Source organism: Medicago truncatula, chromosome 8 (genome assembly GCF_003473485.1).
Source record: "Medicago truncatula cultivar Jemalong A17 chromosome 8, MtrunA17r5.0-ANR, whole genome shotgun sequence".
Taxonomy (NCBI): Eukaryota; Viridiplantae; Streptophyta; class Magnoliopsida; order Fabales; family Fabaceae; genus Medicago; species Medicago truncatula.
The window spans coordinates 7030124-7050441 of NC_053049.1; the positions used below are offsets into that span (position 1 = coordinate 7030124).

The window sequence follows — 20318 nt, forward strand, 5'->3', positions numbered from 1 at the left end:
GATTCAAAAAGCAACCAAACACAATTCAAAACACCCCTGGGATACCGCCTCTGGTTGCCGATTCTTCATTCATTCCTTGTTTTAAACTTGTCCTTACTCCTCTGTTTCAATAAATATTACTTCATACTCAAATATTTAAATTTTAAAAAATAAGATTAAGATCTAGGATTCAAATTCCAACAAAACAAAAATTGATCCACGACACTTAATTGAACACCACTGCCGGTTAACAATAACAACAATAAATATTGTTAAAAAAAACAACAACAATAATTAAAATTTCCCATCCTTACTTACAAAAGGATTGCATCCACGATAGAACTTCTTCCAACACGTAAAACACATTTTTTACTACAGTTATGAAAATACCAACGCAAAAGTAAATCACGCTAAATATGACTAACATCATGAAAAATTGTACTGCACATACATAAATAAAATCAATCAATGTCTGCCAGAGCCAATTCCATATGTTGAGTAATATAGAATTTGAGATATTTGAACCTTCATGAGCCATTTCCATGCGTTGAGTGATATTGAGACATTGCGAGATGCTTATTGGTCGAAAAGAGTCATCAAAATCTAATGCTTTAACTTCATATATATCATTATCAACAACCATTTTGGCAACTACTTGCTTATCTTTAGTTGTTACAATGATTCTACTACCTGTTCCAAACCAATCAAGTGTTCCAATTAAAATTTCTAATTGTTGTGGATCCTTGACATCGTCAAGAACAACAAGAACCTTCATACGACGAAGCCTCCTCTCAACAAAATAGGGCAATCCATATTGTGCGTCAAATTTCAAATTATGTTCTCCTAATAAAGTAGAAAAAATATCTTTCTTTAAATACATATTTTCATGTCCTCCCCATTCTTCACTTATATTAGCCTTAAAGTAACAACCATCATATTCAGAACATAGCCTCTTATATACGCCTTCGACAATAATTGTCTTTCCAATACCACTCATCCCCCAAATTCCAATAGCACGAACATCTTGTGACTCTACTTGTAACAATGATTCCACATATGATATTTGTTTTTCAATTCCAATAACTCCTTTTGAATTAACTACACGCACATGATCCAACCTCTTCAACACACTTTTAACTATTTCTTCAACGAGTTCAGCATCATACCTATGTAATAGAAAAGAGGAAAATTTATCAAATTGAATTACATTTATTTGGATGTAAATAATATATATATATATATATATATATATATATATATATATATATATATATATATATATATATATATATATATATATATCAAAATAGGCCGAAACTAAGCAATAATATGATGGAAACAACAATGGTTTTAAATCAAAACAACTAAGGAAGATACCTTATTGCAACAAAAACAACTTTCTTTGCGTTGTAAAACAACAGAAACAACTTCCGTTATTGCAAAACACAAAAACTCACCAAACTTACTTCAAACCCATATTCATTCAATTTGTCTCTTCAAAGACGAGCAAGTTATCAAGAATATAACAACTGTACAAATCCCTTGTACTCACATTGGAAGTTCTATATGGTGTTTTTTTTAAATTTGGTAAAATGTTAATGTTTAAGGTTGTATAAATAGTTGATTTTTTGGTTAGTTTGTGATAACATATTTGAATGTTTTGGTTATAAATCTTGTTTGGACTAGGTTTAAGTTCAATGTGATTGTTTAAAAGTTGAAATAACACAATGAATTAAGATTGTACATTTTGTACTCCAAGTGTTTAATGGAATGCTTGATTGAGTTTTTCATTGATTTTTTATATCGTGTAGATATGGTTGACAGACGCAGGCAAAGCAGGGAGACCATGAACCATATGTCTAAACAAGGATTGGGGCATAGGAGCGATGGGGAAGGGACCTCATTAGTGGGTGCGTCCTAGGTTGTTGATCCTTCATAGGATTAGTACCACCTAAGAAGCACTACCACAACCCTACTCAAGAGGAGTACCACCAGGTTGAGGAGCTTGAGCAACTTGACGCACAGGTTGATGCATTCGCACCCCCACTGGCACCTATGTTTTTTCTTGGGTCCTTTTGATATATCTCTAATGTCGTCATCCACTAAGCTTATCGCTTACAAGATTTGGAGTGACGTTGATGCAAGTATTATAGTATTACTTTATCATTCAAATGTTTATTTTGGTTAATATATTTTTACCAGTTTGTTTGTTTTTATTTTTTATTTTTTGTATTTTAGTGTCACTCGTGTGTGCAAGGCCATCAGACATAGGAGGAAGATTGCTACACTTACACACCCAGCAGTGCATTTTGACTGGTTCTGGTTGCCACTTATTTATATTGGTTCTCTACTTTGAGTAGTGTCATGCTTACCACGTTGTCAGAGAGGTGGCATGAGGAGACCAACAACTTTCATCTTCCATTTGGAGAGATAACCGTCACGATGGATGATGTGGCGTGTCTTCTACCATCCCCGTCATAACGAAGATGATGGATCACGAGGAAAAGATCACTAAGGAGATGGGTGTCCTGTTGATGACTGAGTTGCTTGGTGTTATCGAGGCTTGAACGATTGATGAGTGTGATCCCCAGTTTCGCATTTTTATTAATATTCCCTTTTTGACACAATTATTTGAGGAGCACCTCAATATGGTAACTCAGTTGAAGAATGTAGCTGAGCGAGATGAGGAGAGAAATAATTAGATGCAATGGTGTATGAGGGCTTTCTTGCTCTTTCTGGTTAGATATACCATATTCCCCAACAAGAGCAACAAGCACATTAACTTGATATGGCTTAATGTGATATAGGATATGGGCAGGATACATGAGTGATCATGGGGGTAGGATGACGTTGACTTATTTGTACCATTATCTTTATAAGGCTACCGATTTCACAAAAGGCTCCATCGGTGGATACACGACCTTGCTTGAGGTAGTAATTTATTTCATTTTTATCTTTGTTGTATATCCTATTATAATACGCTAATATGTTTGTTTGCATTTTCAGACATGGGCTTTGGAAAATTTCAAACATTTATTTACATGGTCGTCGATCCCATTTATACCCTCAACTTGGCACGCGCTACTCGCTTTGCTTTTAAGAAGGGTCACATTTTATTGGAGTCCCCAACAAAGGCATCCTTAATCGTTTGGTCTTGGAAAACATCATATGGAGCCCCTACAATAAGCATAGGGAAGTGTATCCCTTCTAGAATATAAGTTGGTACTTTAGTTCGATTATTGCCGACAGAGGGAAGAAGTATCAACACTTGGTGGAGTGGGTGAAGAGGTAGTATAGGTTTGTCTAGGACATTCTCAGACATTTGCCGTTATGTTTCCTCTTGGTGAAGCCCAGGTATATCAGGTTTCCATGATTTGATGATTCACATCATACCTAAGGTTGAGGGGATCTGGTGGCTGTGGATCTATGGCAACATGCACCAGGGTACATGGCCTGATTCAATAGGGTTTCTCACTTAGAGTTACTCCCATCTATCGAAGAGGTTCATGAAACACCCCCTAGGCAGACTAATTAGGATGTCATCATTGAGTAGGATTATGCTAGAGATCATCCTGACACATTGGGTATCATAGGGAGCTACATTACAATGGCGGAAGAGGGGTTACATGATGGTCGGGCAGCCGAAGAATTCAATGGTATCTTGACGAAGATTGTGGATGAGATGCGCCCAGCCGCTACATATCAAATTTTGAGAAGGATGAGGCAGATCAGGAGGTAGTAGTTTTATGTTTAGTTGGTTTTGGATCATTGCTTATAAATAATGAATTTGTTTTGGATTTCATTGCATTTGTTTTGTGCAATCGAATGATTTTGATATTAATTTGTTTCTTTTGTCCGATGTAAATGAATGACTTTATCGCATGAATGAATGATTTCAGTTTTACTTTGTTTCTTTTAAAAATGATTTTAATGAATGAAGGCAAAATAAATGAATGATTGAACGATTGAATGAATGTACGTGGTGAAAAAAACACAGGGTACATGGTGAAAATGGTGTTCTGCCTCTGTTGCCAGAGCGCAACGGCAGTTAATTGTCGTTGCAGTTGATATTGTGTGGTTGAGGTTGCACTAATAGTTTATGTGGTCCACGTTGCACATATACTTGCATAAATAGATGTGTTTAGTTCATCTGTTGTAAAACACATCAAAGAACTGTGAATACTTATCTAGTGAATCAGAACACAAAGCAGTTTTTTTGAACTTGGTCATATTGTCCTGCCAATTAGTATATTTCTATTGGAAAGGCAGCATGATCAAGTTCAAAACAAACTCTTAGAACATCTTCCCTTTCATCATCACTCATCTTATAAAGTAACATTTATCGTTTTATATAAGTTTACATGCAATGTTGTATCTAGGTCATTTTATATTATTTGGTGTGCCTTACAGCAAATGATAGAGGTTGTTTTAGGGGAGAAAAGTTTTTTTTTTTTTAAAGAAGTGTGAGATAGGAGTTTCAGTTATGGTATAAACCCAAACACAGCGACTCTTAAGTGTCACTGGTACGATGGAAATTAATTGTGTTGAATAGCGAACATCAGTTAATTGTCATTGGAGGCAATTTGGTCATTTTAAGATGGCTAGGAGAAAATTTGAAACCCTAAAAAGTCGATAACATTGTTTGAAATCATGCGGGAAAACCCCAATTAACCTAATAAGACTTATACAGAATTTGCACGGGTCCCACTTCATGTGTGTTAAAGATAAGTAGTTGTACATCTCCAAAGAAGATTGAGATAGTTGAGTGCACATATAAATCCTAAGTAAGATTATCAATTTATCATGAAGATAAAAAAGAAATTAACTCACTATCGCTCCTAAGTTCCAGATAAATCCGTTGGATGGGGTGTACGAATGACAGGTTAGATCAAGTTATGTGTGTACCTTAGGTCCCAACATTATACTAGGTCAATTTTTCAACGCCTTTTAACACTTAAAACAATACTTTGAAAAACTCCATAAAACAATACCGCTTGATGGGGTGTGTTTTATGTCGCAAGGTATTGTTCTATGGAGTTTTTCACGCATTTTAGGGTTGTAGCATACGCTCGTGCATGACACAGCACGAGAGGTGTCTTTTGCCTATGCTCACTGGTTGCTAGGCGCCTGGCTCGGGATCTGCACCCATCATTCAGCGTTTTCTCATTCTTTTATGGCTAATCTCGTAACACCAAAGAAAGTAACTTTGTTCCTTTTCATCTAATGAGGTATCTTTGTTGTAAAAATAATAATAATATATATCCCTCATGTCACCTTATAAACAACTTTTTTCATATTAATTGAATAACTGATATATCTAATCTTTTTTTTTTTTTTTGAAGAAAATTGATCTATTGTATGCTCAAATATACAACAATTATTTAATGCACTTAAAAATGAATATTTACTTATAATAATAACTTAAGGAAGTATATCTTTGCTGCCTCAAAATAAAAATATTACCTACCCTCATACTTTCTTTTACGGTGAAAAAGGAAATCAGAGAAAAAAATTCAAATCTTTTAAAAATCTATTTAGCTAAATATATCGGACTATCAAGCCAACCTACTAAAAGAAAATTTGAATGATATTTTGTATTATTATATTACTACCATTGTTGTTGTTGTTATTATTATTTTAAATTTGGTAATTTGGATTTAACTATAAATTGATTAATTTTTTAGTAATTTAAGTTACGAGTCTACATTAATTTTTTCCATATTTAAATGTATTAATATAGATCAGAATTGAGATATGATATCATATATAGGTAAATTCAATTAATTTGTTAAATATTAAAACGAAGTTTAATAATCACATTGGTTTATTAGTTCGTTAATCTATTGAAACATGTATCGGATTACTTATTTAACTGCGTTCATATGGAATAGACTTTTAAACGAGCTAATTGATTATATTAGACTTCCAAAAAGTTAGATATAAGCCTAAATATTAAGTTGACGAGTTTGGCATAATTCTTGCAAAGCCTAAATACATGTAGAACCAAAGGAAAATAGGAAGTATTCAAATTTCACTTATTGGAATTAGAAATAAAACTTACAAAAATTGTGATGAATGAAACCCTGAGATATCTGCAGATTTCTTCAAAGAGCTTCTCCACTGTTTCACCTTGTTCAAATTGTACTTTTGTTCATGTTCTGCAAATGCATTTGCATAAGTCCCCTTCTGATGCCTCACAACTGTAGGGTCAACTTTGTAAAAAACAGGCAATAAAATCTGTCCATCTTTCTCTCTACACTCAACAATTTTGACAAGCTCATCCAAACACCATTTTGAAGAAGCATAGTTTTGAGAGAATATGACTAATGAAATTGAAGATGTTTCAATAGCTTCAAAAAGTGATTGTGCTATTTCATCACCTTTTCTAAGCTTATTGTCTACAAAGAAAACAATTTCCTTTCGAGATAAAGCTTCAACCAAATGACTAAGAAAACCTTCACGGATGTCCAGACCTCTAAAGCTAACAAAGACATCATGCTTGTCACTTTGAGGAACTGAACATTGAAATTCCGATGAATATGGACAATTTGTGTCTGATGTTGGGTTTTCCACTTCACCTTTCAATTTCGACATAAACAAGAGACAAACAAAAAATACAAGATTAATATTGTGCATTGTGGATCTTCCTTTGTGTCTCTACTCAAATAAGATAGCCACAACAAAAGATAAGATCATTTAAGAGAGAATTATTAAAAAATTAATTGATGTCAAACAGCCACATTACTACTAATGCTTTGCATAAGCCACATTGCTACAATTGCTTTGCATAATAAACTATTGGATATTTTTTGACTGATTCTTAGTTTCTCGCCAATTTGGACAACTTGTATGTATAATAAAAAGACAAAGATTAGGCCACCAAAAAAAGACAAAGATCATATTTCTAAAAGAATTTAAATAAGGCAAATTGAGTCTACCAATACACCTATATGTTAAATGAATAGTTTAATGAGTTATTTTTTTTAGAAAAAATATATTTTCTATTAGTTACAATTATAATAATTATATTTTATTTCTCAAAAGTGTCGGCAAATCAAAATTCAAATTTTTTAAATTTTTAATACCCATAATAGTGAATATTGATTATTTTTTTGATAAAATGTTAAAAAATTAGTATGATTCTTATAAAGGATGAAATGACGTTTTTTCTTATAAAATAATATTTTTTAAAATATAAAATTTGATAAATATCTCTTTATTACATAAAAATGATCAATAACTTATTGATTTATGAAATAGGTGTACTGATACACTTTAATTTAAGGGTATACCATAGAAACTCCCTTAAGATAAACTAATAATACACACTCATGCGACCTAATCTAAAAATGTTGAATGAGCGTACGCATAAGCTTAGGTGCACAATCATATGTCTTGAAGGCCCAAAATCAAATAATCTCCAAATGGTAAAGAAGAACTCCAACCTTTTTTTACATAATATTAACCAAAAATTGTCTAAATAACAGGTGATAAACACATATTAACCCATTATAAAATACTATTCAATTCAACTTTTGATCCAACACATTATACTTTGAAGCTAATTCTGTCTTTCTTCTTATATTTCTGACCATAATAAAAACTTAATTGGTGTGAATTACACCTATTGTCATTTTAAACATTCAATTAGTTTAAAACAATTACACCTATTTCTTATCACCTAAACAATTACATCTATTTCTCATCACCAAGTAATTGAATGTTTTCATGACTTATGTGAATTCGCACCTATTTCTCATCACCTATTTACTCTCTTAGATTATAAAACATTCAATTAGGTGGTGATGAGAATGAGTGGACTAAGTCTTTGCATTAATTTTGTCAAGAACAAGATGTTAGATATTTTATTTAATAAATTTATTTTAAAGTATTATTGTACATATTATTTTATTAATTATTATAATTAGTTAATTTTCCATTTGATTAAGTGGCATGCACGTTTCTTTTGTTGCTACTTACTTGGTCAAAACTCGTTGCCACTTAATTACTAACCGTTGAGTCAAATCCTAATTAAAATTAAAAGGATTTATGATTTGCAACGTTGAAAACTAAAGGTCTACAATTGGTTTTATATATATATATATATATATATATATATATATATATATATATATATATATATATATATATATATATATATATATATAGGGTGTATCAAGTGAGAGTGGTTTTATTATGAGAGGTGAGAGGAGTAAATCACAGCCCTTGGATCAATCATTACTATGATATTTAATTTTTATTAATGTAGGTAATCTTTCATACCTTCATCCCCTTATTTCTCTCGCGTTCTTATTATTCTTGTTTTCTCATATTTCATCCACGATGCCCCCACTACACATCTATCTTTCTACTTGAAATCGATTGGTTTATCTTCATTTTCATTTGAATTGCTTTGTTCCCCTGTTCTAAATCCTTATTTAATTTTTACATTGAAATTGCTTTGTTCCCATGTGCTCTTCTCCTCATGTGTAATTGACCTAAAATAACAATTCTTCTTTAACCTAAAACACCAAAAATTGGTTATTATTATGATTATTCTTTTGAACAAGAAAAGGGTTATATTTCTGAACAACGAATTGCCTCCTACGAGTGTTGCTGTTCTTACTTCCCCAGAATTATGATTTCCAGTTTTGTACCATTTATGCAGCTATAAGAATCGTTGTTGTTGTTGTCAATCTCTTCCCAAACAAAAATCAAATTAAAACATAAACTTTTTTTTTAAAAATCAACCCCAAAGCTTCGATATTCAACAATGGAGGCTTGCTATTCATGCTTTTCAATCAAACAAATCTCTTCTTTGAAATAATATTGAATTCTCTTATTTCACTTTTTTTTTTAATTTCATAAATTAATTTAATTTCTTATAAAGTAAGTTGAAAAATTAGAATCCAAAGGTAGAATAAAAAAGTTTTCAAATCTGGAAATCTTAAGAAGAAGAAGAAGAAGAAGAGGAAATTTGTAGGAGGCAAAATAAACCAAAACAGTACGAAGAAGAAGAAGGAGAAAAGGAAGCCACGCTTGAGAAGAATGGGAGATTAATCACATGGTTTTAGTATATTTTAAAGCTAAAAGCATCTTAGCCATTGGATTTAATCGGATGGTTGCTAATTACTTCTCTCATCTCTCACTATAACAAGTCCTCTTACTTGATATGGGAGAAGTTAGATTAAAACCGTATTAATGGCTAGGAGTTGTTAACATACACACACTTATTTTTTAAGAAGGTGTGTTTTAGCAACATTCACCTTAAGGTGTATTTAACAACTTTTTAGTTATATCTTCGCTAAAACACACCTTAATAAAAACTAGTAGATGTATCCTAGCAAACCCCAATATATATAAACGTCGTTGGAGCAAGAGAGGCAGAATTACATTGGATTAGGTTGTAAGCTATTCCATATATTATATACAGTACTTATGCAAAAGATGAGTAAAAATTATAAAGAAATTTAGTTTCCTCGAGTATCTAAAAAGTTGCTTCCGAGACTTGTTAATTCACGTACGGTGCTAGTAAGAAGTGGTTGTTATATCTTGGAAAATATTATAAAAGTGATAATATTATTTTATCATATCCGGCAATCGTTGGATCTAAAAAGGGGTCCTGATTAACTTCTAATTTTTAAGTTGCACCACTGATCTCTTTTGTTTCGTTCTCAACTATGCCCCCTTTATACTCCTTTTCTCATTTCCGGTTCTGTAATTATGTTTCGTTTTACATTCTTTATTGAACGCCTCAGTCAATAATGGAGATGTTTTCTTTTTTACTCTGTTTAATTCTAAATCCAAATATTCCAACACAAGAAACTTAATTGGTCATGAAAATTTTCAATTTTTATCTTATGCTATCCCGTTTAAAAACTTGATTACTATTAGAGTGGACTAAAGTCTTCCCAATAATCTTTAAAAAAAGTCATTCCCAATAGTCTTCCTCAAGTTACTTTCTAGAAATGAAAATTCCTCAAATGTTTTAAAAACTGAACCGGACAAAACCATGGTTGAAACACTTAAACAACCCAATCATGGTTCAATCAGTTGAACTGTCCAGTTTAGTTTTTAAAACTTTGAAATTATTACGAGTCTCAGTTAGAAATTTGTGAAGTTAGAAGTTCATCTTTGATGATTACATTGACATTTTTTTGTGTATGAATGACAGATGAATTCGCGGAAGCATGGTTCCGCCCCAATTCCTGAGCCAATTTTAGTACGTGTGAGAGAGCTAGCAGAGATAAATTCTCAAGTACCTTCAAATTCCAGTTCAAGCAAGTTCACAGCTAATGGTGCAAGGAGTATGCATATGGAGACTTGCAGTAGTGTTGTAAATATTGTTTAACGGCTCAAAATTTCCAACAAAAAAAAGAGTATTAACCTATGCTCTTCTTTAAACCAATCCTTTTTTTTAGATGCATATGGTTTAGTAATGTTGTAGGCAGTTGAGAGGTTGATCAGATGCTTAAAGTACGGAGGAAGCGTATAATATAATGTCTTAACTCTTAAGTTATTATTCATTATGGCTGTTTCAATGGTTGTAAATTGTGTTTTATAGAAAGGAAAAAAGTACTAATCCTATGATGATTGTGAGTCTTCTAATAATAGCCTTTTTTATATATGAAAATAGATTTTTCAAGTTTAATTTTGATCATGTTTAACCTCAAGAGAATTGCTCTACAGACCTCTCAGTTTCGCTCAAAAGTTCACTGATTTATAGGATTGTAAGTTTGTAACTTCCGATTGCTTTCTTTTTATTTCCATCACTTCGTGTAGCTCATGATCAACTTATTTCGTAGGTTGAACAATCCAAAAAGTGTATATAGAAATCTTCTAATCTTAAACTTTAAACATATCAAAATTGAACATGAGATTATGGGGTATTGGACGGTGAGATTATAGAAAATTGCTCTTTAGGCATCCATGGTTTGCTCTCAGGCCTTTGACCCACGCCTTTCACGGGTCCGGCAGAAGGCAGCTGTGCAGCCGCTCTCTCAAATTTGGATATGTTAACCTTCAAGTTTAAAGGCCTAGAATTGGTGGCTTTTTTGACCGGTTGACGTGCATCATCCATTGATTTAAACTTGTCCTCACTCCTTTTGTTTCAATAGACGCTCCACTTACATATTACAGTACTCCATGCTCAAATATTTAAATTTGAGAAAATAAACGCTCCACAACACTTAATTGGACAAAAATGTCAGTCAACAACAACAACAATAAATATTGTTCAAAAAACAACAACAATAAATAAAAATATCTCATCCTTAATAAAAAAAAAAAAAAAAAAAGATAGCATCCACAATAATTTACTTTATTATTTGTGTGAATTATTCACACCTATTGTATGTAATGGGACAAAATATAAAATGACGTTAAGTGTAACTGTTTAAGTTTAATTTTTTTTTCTTATATTTCTGACCATAATGTTTACCACTCTCTTGGATTATAAAAACATTCAATTAGTTGGTGATGAGAATGGTGGACTAAGTCTTTGCATTAATTTTGTCAAGAACAAGAAACTTAATTGGTGGTTATGAAATTATTCAATCAGGAATGCACAACAAGGACACGAAAATTACATGTGAAACAACTGAAAATTGAAGAGAAAAAATTGTCATTAATTAAATCAAATTCTACAATAACATACATTAAACATAATTTTCTTATTTTAAGAATAAACCATCTTCAAGATCATCAATAGAACTTGTATGGGCACGTAAACGCACAAGCAAAACACAGTTAAGTTGACTAAAACTGCGAAAAAGTCAACGCAAAAGTAAAACACATTATATGTCACTAAACCTATGAAAATTGTTAATGCAAGTTTATAAATTACATCAATCAATATATTCATAAGCCATTTCCATGTGTCGAGTGATATAGAATTTGATATATTTGAAACTTCACGAGCTATTTCCATGTGTTGAGTGATCTTGAGACATTGTGAGATGCTTATCGATCGAAAGGAGTCATCAAAGTCCAATGCTTTAACTTCATATCTATCATTATCAACAACCATTTTCGCAACAACTTGTTTATCTTTAGTTGTTATAATGATTCTACTATCTGTTCCTAACCAATCAAGTGTTCCAATTAAAGTTTCTACTTGTCGTGAATCATTGACATCGTCAAGAACAATAAGAACCTTCATACGACGAATCCTCCTCTCGACAAAATAGGGCAATCCAAGTAGTGTGTTGAATTTCAAATCTTGTTCCCCTAATAGAGTAGAATAAAGATCTTTCTTTAAATACATATTTACATGTCCTCCCCATTCTTCTCTTATATTCGCATTAAAGTAACAACGTTCATATTCAGAACATAGCCTCTTATATACTTCTTCTGCAATAATTGTCTTTCCTATACCACTCATACTGTAACGACCCAAAAATTTCACATATTAACTTATATAATATTTAGCGAAAAATGGTGCATATTTTATTTATTTTTTTTTAAAAAATAATAATAACAATGACTTAAAACTCACTCGCTTGAAAGTAACAATAAATAATAAATAAAGAAGTTTTTCTTTGAACCTTTTTAAATAATAAATCAGTATTGTTTTACATCAAAATATAAAGTAAGGCCCTTGGCCTTTAACTACCCAAAGACACACCCTAGCTGGTCATAACTTTGGACGCTTGCGAGACTCTCGCTAAGGCGCACCTAAAGTCCACATCACTCGAAGCCTCCAACTGTAAATCATTATCATTATCTGATTTTCAAATACGGAAAAGGGTCAACTCCCAAACAACAACAAACATACAAGTTGTACATATATTAAACATGAATTTCAAGACAAGCAAATTGTACAAAAATTAATATAACTACACAAAGTGTCAACACCAAAAACACATGTGGACTCGACAAATGCACAACACCCTAAAGACCGACCTATATGCGACTCCAAATGATCCGGATATCACCTCTCTTAAAGGACAACAAAAGTTCTTCGTAGATATTTGTGGGCTCCAACCAATTATGAACACTCCACCGTGACTCCAACCAATTATGGACACCACATACCCCACGGGTCCCAACCAATTATGGGCACCAAAGGAAATCAACGAGCCTCAACCAATTATGAGCACTCACAAGGAAACAATAAGCCCCAACCAATTATGGGCACTCAAGACTTCGGGTCCTAACCAATTATGGGCACCACGCAACAATGAATGTATGCATGCGACACCTGCATATTAACTCCACCAAATAGACAACTCACAATGAATATCCGAACCTGCTAGAGACATTGATTACACCGACAGTAACGCTGACTAACAAAATATGCAAGACCTCAATCCAGGCATGAAACAACAATTTATACTCACAACCAAGCAATACAAAATCAAGTTCACCTAGTATGTAAGCATGATACAATACATAAACATGTTAAAAACATCATCCTTTTAAAAAAAACAAGTAAATACATATATAAAATAAAAAAATGGAGCGCCCTTTCCCTTACCTTAACAATAGCAGCTCTTAAGATTTCCACCAACAGTCTTTACTCTATCGAATCTACACTTGTGATAGGTCTAAATGCTAGTTTTAGAGTTGATCTTTGTTCTCATTTCTTTCTCCTGCAAGACTCTCTATGTTTCTATCCCTCTCTCTCTAAATTTCTCTCTATTTTCTTCAGAGTGTAGAATCAGTAAAGTGGTGAATGAATGGAATAAAGAAGGTAACCGATTGTTATTAATTGTGAAATAACCCTCCCACTAACTCCCTTCCTAAAAGAGTGGCACTATGCTTAAGGAGTGTGAAGTGAAATTGACCAATGTAACTAGGAAAGGAGGTTACATTATTGTTTTCTCTGTAAATACACGTCCCCATTTCTTGTTCTATACTATTGGCTGATCATTATACTTAATTAAATTAATACTAACATGAGATAAAGATGAGAAATTCTACATGTGCACACATAAAAATAGTAGGAATAAATAGTTATAGGGTACACTATTTAATAATTAATATAATGAATTTTGGCTATATACTTTGAAAGAAAAAAAACAAAATAATATATTATCACTCAATAAATCACAAAGGTAAATTATTTTAAAGTCAAATTAAGATAAAATAATTTAAAATAAAAATATGATAAAATACCGGGATCTTACATTCTACCCACCTAAAATAATTTCGTCCTCGAAACTGGCACCAGAGAAAGTCTCGACAACGTTCATTTATTTCTTAACTAATAACTCTAATACCTCCAACTCTTATTGAAGTACTTCAAGCAACAGGATAATACAAATTGAAAGTTTCCTTTCCCACAATTGAATACAGGCCTCTAGGTGCATTCAGACGTTCTGCTCTTGCCACGTATACTGGATCCTCCTCTTCTTATGCCTTGCAGTCCCTAGCAAGATGTCCTGGCTCACGACAACGATAACATAGATCGCTCTTTGCGATACATTTGTCAGCATAGTGTCCTGGATCTCCACACTTGAAACAATAAGGCTTTGGCTTAAAGAGGTCTCCTCTGTCTCCCGCACTAGGTTCCAATGAATTATTATAATCCCCTTTAGGTTCTCTAGAGTCCTCGTAGGGCTTCTTCCCATTTCCTCCTCGTCCACGATTTTGATTGCTGGAACGAGTTGGTCCCCCACAGTTATTGTTATTCCCTCGAGCAAGTCTCTTATTCTTCATCGCTTCTATTTCTCTACATTTTTCTACCAAAGGATGGAATTGTTGAATTCCCAATGGCATTACCATGTCTTGAATTTCATCCTTGAGCCCTTCTTGGAATCGGTGGCACATGTAGGCCTAATCCACAGTCTGACGAAAGAACTTGAAGTACCTGGACAATGTCTCAAACCTTGCTGCATATGCTCCTACCGTCATGTTGCCCTGTTGTAACTTCAGAAAATCATCACCCAATTTAGTTCTTGCACTCTGAGGAAAATATCTTTCCAAGAACTTGGTCTGAAAAACCTCCCAACTGATTTCCTCTTGCGCATTTTCTAACATATTTTTAGCATTTTTCCACCAATAATCTGCATCACCAAGCAACAAATATGTGGCATATTTCACCTTTGATTCTTCAGGACAGTTAATCACTTTCAAAATCTTCTCCACTTCTTGTAGCCACAAATCAGCCCTCTCTGGGTCTAATTCTCCATGGAATTGAGGTGGATTGTGACGACGGAAATCTGCCAATCCCCTTGAATCTGCTTCCCTATCTTCTCTCTGTTGTTTCAATTGGTCTCGCTGAATTTTGGCGGCTGTTTGTGCAGCAACAGCAGCAGCCATGTCAGTCATAGCCTGAGCCATCTGGGCGTTAACATCTCCAGAAGTTCCAGTAGTCTCCGGAGTACGTCTTGGAGGCATTGTTTCCTGCAATGCTTAAACAAGTCATTACTCTATCTTCATAAATACTCATAGAACCACTATCCTAACTCACAGAAACTTAGATTTCTACCACTCAAATTTAAATCTTTAAAAAACCTCTCACCCTCAACATTCTTGATTCACATTATCCACCACCTAGATTTACCTGCCTAGGAACTCCTCTCAAGATATCTGTAGCGATCTCTGGCGATGTAGCTAACAATACAAGTCCCACATTTCTTTACCAACACTCAAGATTACTAAAATCAATGAAGTACATAAGTCTCATTCAACTGAAGCAAACATTGCACTCTTCAAAGAAATATTCATTAAGCAATGCGGCAATAGTGCAACATCCTTTAAGTCCACGCAAGGTGATGGTAGCCAACCACTTCAAATGAGGTGACCATCCTTCCCTCCTAACAATTATACCGTTTACTACTACTTGTAGTTAATATCTAATGAGTTTCTTCAATCACTTAAATCCCCATGACGAAAGACAACCCTCCTAAGAAACTTGGGTGTAGACATCACACATTCTTGATACTAGTACCTCACATAATCGTCACTACTTATCATAGATAAGGTCAAGGTCAACGTACATGCGCTTAGAACACACACTAATTCAAGAAAACATTTAATTTTTATTTTTTTTTGAAGTAAGTCAGAAATGCACATCATCTTTTGAGGACTTCAACTGACCTGACCAGCACTAAAATTACTTATACAAACTACCCGGACATCCCCACAGTCCGAACTGGATCGAACTGCTCTGATACCAAATGTAACGACCCAAAAATTTCACACATTAACTTATATAATATTTAGCGAAAAATGGTGCATATTTTATTTATTTTTAAAAAAAAATAATAATAACAATGACTTAAAACTCACTCGCTTGAAAGTAACAATAAATAATAAATAAAGAAGTTTTTCTTTGAACCTTTTTAAATAATAAATCAGTATTGTTTTACATCAAAATATAAAGTAAGGCCCTTGGCTTTTAACTACCCAAAGACACACCCTAGCTGGTCATAACTTTGACGCTTGCGAGACTCTCGCTAAGGTGCACCTAAAGTCCACATCACTCGAAGCCTCCAACTGTAAATCATTATCATTATCTGATTTTCAAATACGGAAAAGGGTCAACTCCCAAACAACAACAAACATACAAGTTGTACATATATTAAACATGAATTTCAAGACAAGCAAATTGTACAAAAATTAATATAACTACACAAAATGTCAACACCCAAAACACATGTGGACTCGACAAATGCACAACACCCTAAAGACCGACCTATATGCGACTCCAAATGATCCGGATATCACCTCTCTTAAAGGACAACAAAAGTTCTTCGTAGATATTTGTGGGCTCCAACCAATTATGAACACTCCACCGTGACTCCAACCAATTATGGACACCACATACCCCACGGGTCCCAACCAATTATGGGCACCAAAAGAAATCAACGAGCCTCAACCAATTATGAGCACTCACAAGGAAACAATAAGCCCCAACCAATTATGGGCACTCAAGACTTCGGGTCCTAACCAATTATGGGCACCACGCAACAATGAATGTATGCATGCGACACCTGCATATTAACTCCACCAAATAGACAACTCACAATGAATATCCGAACCTGCTAGAGACATTGATTACACCGACAGTAACGCTGACTAACAAAATATGCAAGACCTCAATCCAGGCATGAAACAACAATTTATACTCACAACCAAGCAATACAAAATCAAGTTCACCTAGTATGTAAGCATGATACAATGCATAAACATGTTAAAAACATCATCCTTTTAAAAAAAACAAGTAAATACATATATAAAATAAAAAAATGGAGCGCCCTTTCCCTTACCTTAACAATAGCAGCTCTTAAGATTTCCACCAACAGTCTTTACTCTATCGAATCTACACTTGTGATAGGTCTAAATGCTAGTTTTAGAGTTGATCTTTGTTCTCATTTCTTTCTCCTGCAAGACTCTCTATGTTTCTATCCCTCTCTCTCCAAATTTCTCTCTATTTTCTTCAGAGTGTAGTAAAGTGGTGAATGAATGGAATAAAGAAGGTAACCGATTGTTATTAATTGTGAAATAACCCTCCCACTAACTCCCTTCCTAAAAGAGTGGCACTATGCTTAAGGAGTGTGAAGTGAAATTGACCAATGTAACTAGGAAAGGAGGTTACATTATTGTTTTCTCTGTAAATACACGTCCCCATTTCTTGTTCTATACTATTGGCTGATCATTATACTTAATTAAATTAATACTAACATGAGATAAAGATGAGAAATTCTACACGTGCACACATAAAAATAGTAGGAATAAATAGTTATAGGGTACACTATTTAATAATTAATATAATGAATTTTGGCTATATACTTTGAAAGAAAAAAAAACAAAATAATATATTATCACTCAATAAATCACAAAGGTAAATTATTTTAAAGTCAAATTAAGATAAAATAATTTAAAATAAAAATATGATAAAATACCGGGATCTTACACATACCCCAAATTCCAATAGCACGAACATCTTGTGACTCTACTTGTAACAATGATTCTACATGTGCAATTTGTTTTTCAATTCCATCAAGTCCTTTTGAATTAACTATTCGCACATGATCCAACTTCTTCAACACACTTTTAACTATTTCTTCAATAAGTTCAGACTCATACCTATGGAATAAAAAAAGTAAAATTTATCAAGAGGTGTTGGACAATAATTTACAGCAACAGCAAAATCAGTTTAAAAAAATAACCTATTTGAAACCCAAATTAAGAGCACATTTGATGCCAATTATAAGCATAGGAATTTTAAGCATAAATTACAAATGATATCTTCACTGAACTTGTCATTAGAGAAGAATTAGCACAAGACATGACAAGACCAAAGCCAGCAAAAGAGTCAATTACAATAAAAAAAACAAAGTCTATAACTATCAATCAAAGTTGATAACATGGTCAGAAATCATGCGGGAAAACCCCATTTGAGCCCAATAAGACTTATACAAAACTTGCAAATATAAATTCTAAGCAAGATTATCAATTTGTCATGAAAACAAACAAAAAAATAATAACTCACTATTGCCAATAAGTTCCAGGTAAATCCGGTTGATAAGGGTATACGAATGAAGGTTAGATCAAGTTATGCGTGTACCTTAGGTTCCAACATTGCACCAGGTCAATTTTTTAACGCCTTCATTTGATCCTCGATGTAATGAATGATTAAGATGGGTATAATAGTATAATTATTAGGTTCAAGCCCATTGTAGGGCACTCGTTGATCTAAATAGATCTAATATGATGAGTCATTGTTTATGTTGGTTGGTTGTTGGGCGCATGTCTCGGGATATGTACCTATAAAATCAGCCTTTTCTCATTCTTTTGTGGCTAATCTCATGACACTAAAGGAAAGGAAGGAACTCTTATAAAACTTCGAGGCTAAGAGTTGAGTATCTTTAGATAATATTTTTGGATTATGAAACACATTTCAAATACCTTGGTTAGTGAGATCTTATTAGTGGCGGGATCAAAGATTTCTCTCTTGTTTTCTCTTAGGATCTCTACGACGGTTCAATGGCTTGATGAATGGGTAAAATTATTGATTGTTGTTTGTGACCTTTTGGATCTAATTTCGTGTAACCTCATGTATCACTCATTTTATAGAGGACTGCGGAGTTACTCTCTCCCCCCATACATAGGTCATATTAGGTTGAGTTGGGTAAACAATCATCGATGTGTTTTACTTCAATATTTCTTAGGCAACAAACTCAATAAGAGTAATAATATATCCTCATCATCAAAATTTACTTCAATATTTTTATATCATCAATAAATTTGTTCAATTGCGTAGGTTGTTCCACTAAAGATTTTGACTCTACCATCTTAAATGAGTAAAGTTGTTGTTTTAGACATAGCCTATGATCCAATGACTTGGCCAAGTACACTAGTTCTAACTTGGTCCACATTGTCGCTGGAGTCTTCTCCTTCGCGACTTCCCTCAACACCTTATCTCTAAGGCACAGGATAATGACATTTTGTACCTTATCTATCATCTTTGTTTTCTCTATACATTTTAGTTGAATCATTGTTTATCTTCACTTTCAACAACCCAAAATCATAGTTTCTGGAAAATTCCTCAGCTATCTCATTTAGTACTCATGATACACACTTGAAAGATTTGTTTCACATAGATGGGGCCACTTATTATGAATTCAACATGAAAAGTGAAACAAATAATAAGGCAACCAAAACCTATATACATGTAGAGCAATCCAGAGACAATGATAAATAGAGTAAAACAAAACTTACAAAAATTGTGATGAATGAAAACCAGAGATATCTGCAGATTTCTTCAAAGCAGATCTCCACTGTTTCACCCTACTTGAATTGTACTTTTTGTCATGTTCAACAAATTCATTTGCATAAGTTCCCTTCTGATGCCTCACAATTGTAGGATCAACTTTGTAGAAAACAGGCAATAAAATATGTCCATCTTTCTCCCTACACTCAACAATTTTGACTAACTCATCCAAACACCACGACGAAGAAGCATAGTTTTGAGAGAATATGACCAAAGAAATCAACGATGTTTCAATAGTTTCAAGAAGTGATTGTGCTATTTCATCACCTTTTCTAAGCTTATTGTCTACAAAGAAAACAATTTTCTTTCGAGATAAAGCTTCAACCAAATGGCTAAGAAAACCTTCAAGGATATCTAGACCTCTAAAGCTAACAAAGACATCATACTTGTCTCACGTTGAGGAACAAAACATTGAAATTCCGATGTCAAACAGATACACAAGAGATAAACAAAAAATACAAGATTATTATTGTGCATTGTGGTTCTTCCTTTGTCTCTCTACTCTACATAAGATAAGATGATATAGTTAATTCATGTCAAACAGCTATATTTGACTACTATTGCTTCCATAAATTTTCCCACCAATTGGACCACTTTGTATATATATAGAGACAGA

General features: G+C 33.3%; 2 protein-coding genes across 2 annotated transcripts; both read right to left on the minus strand.

Moving 5' to 3' along the window:
• Positions 1–205: 205 nt before the first annotated feature.
• On the minus strand, positions 206–6735 carry LOC11424339 (disease resistance protein RPV1). The gene is made up of 2 exons (XM_024773338.2): positions 6041–6735; positions 206–1145 (listed from the first exon to the last, which is right to left on the minus strand). Exons 1-2 carry the CDS (start codon positions 6613–6615, stop codon positions 290–292), a joined length of 1431 nt encoding a protein of 476 aa, XP_024629106.1. The 5' UTR covers positions 6616–6735; the 3' UTR covers positions 206–289.
• Positions 6736–11632: 4897 nt separating this feature from the next.
• Positions 11633–20087, minus strand: LOC112417298 (disease resistance protein RPV1). Its single transcript, XM_039829595.1, has 3 exons — positions 19651–20087; positions 17845–18015; positions 11633–12359 (listed from the first exon to the last, which is right to left on the minus strand). Coding segments are annotated over exons 2-3 (705 nt in total). The 5' UTR covers positions 17847–18015; positions 19651–20087; the 3' UTR covers positions 11633–11656.
• Positions 20088–20318: the final 231 nt, after the last annotated feature.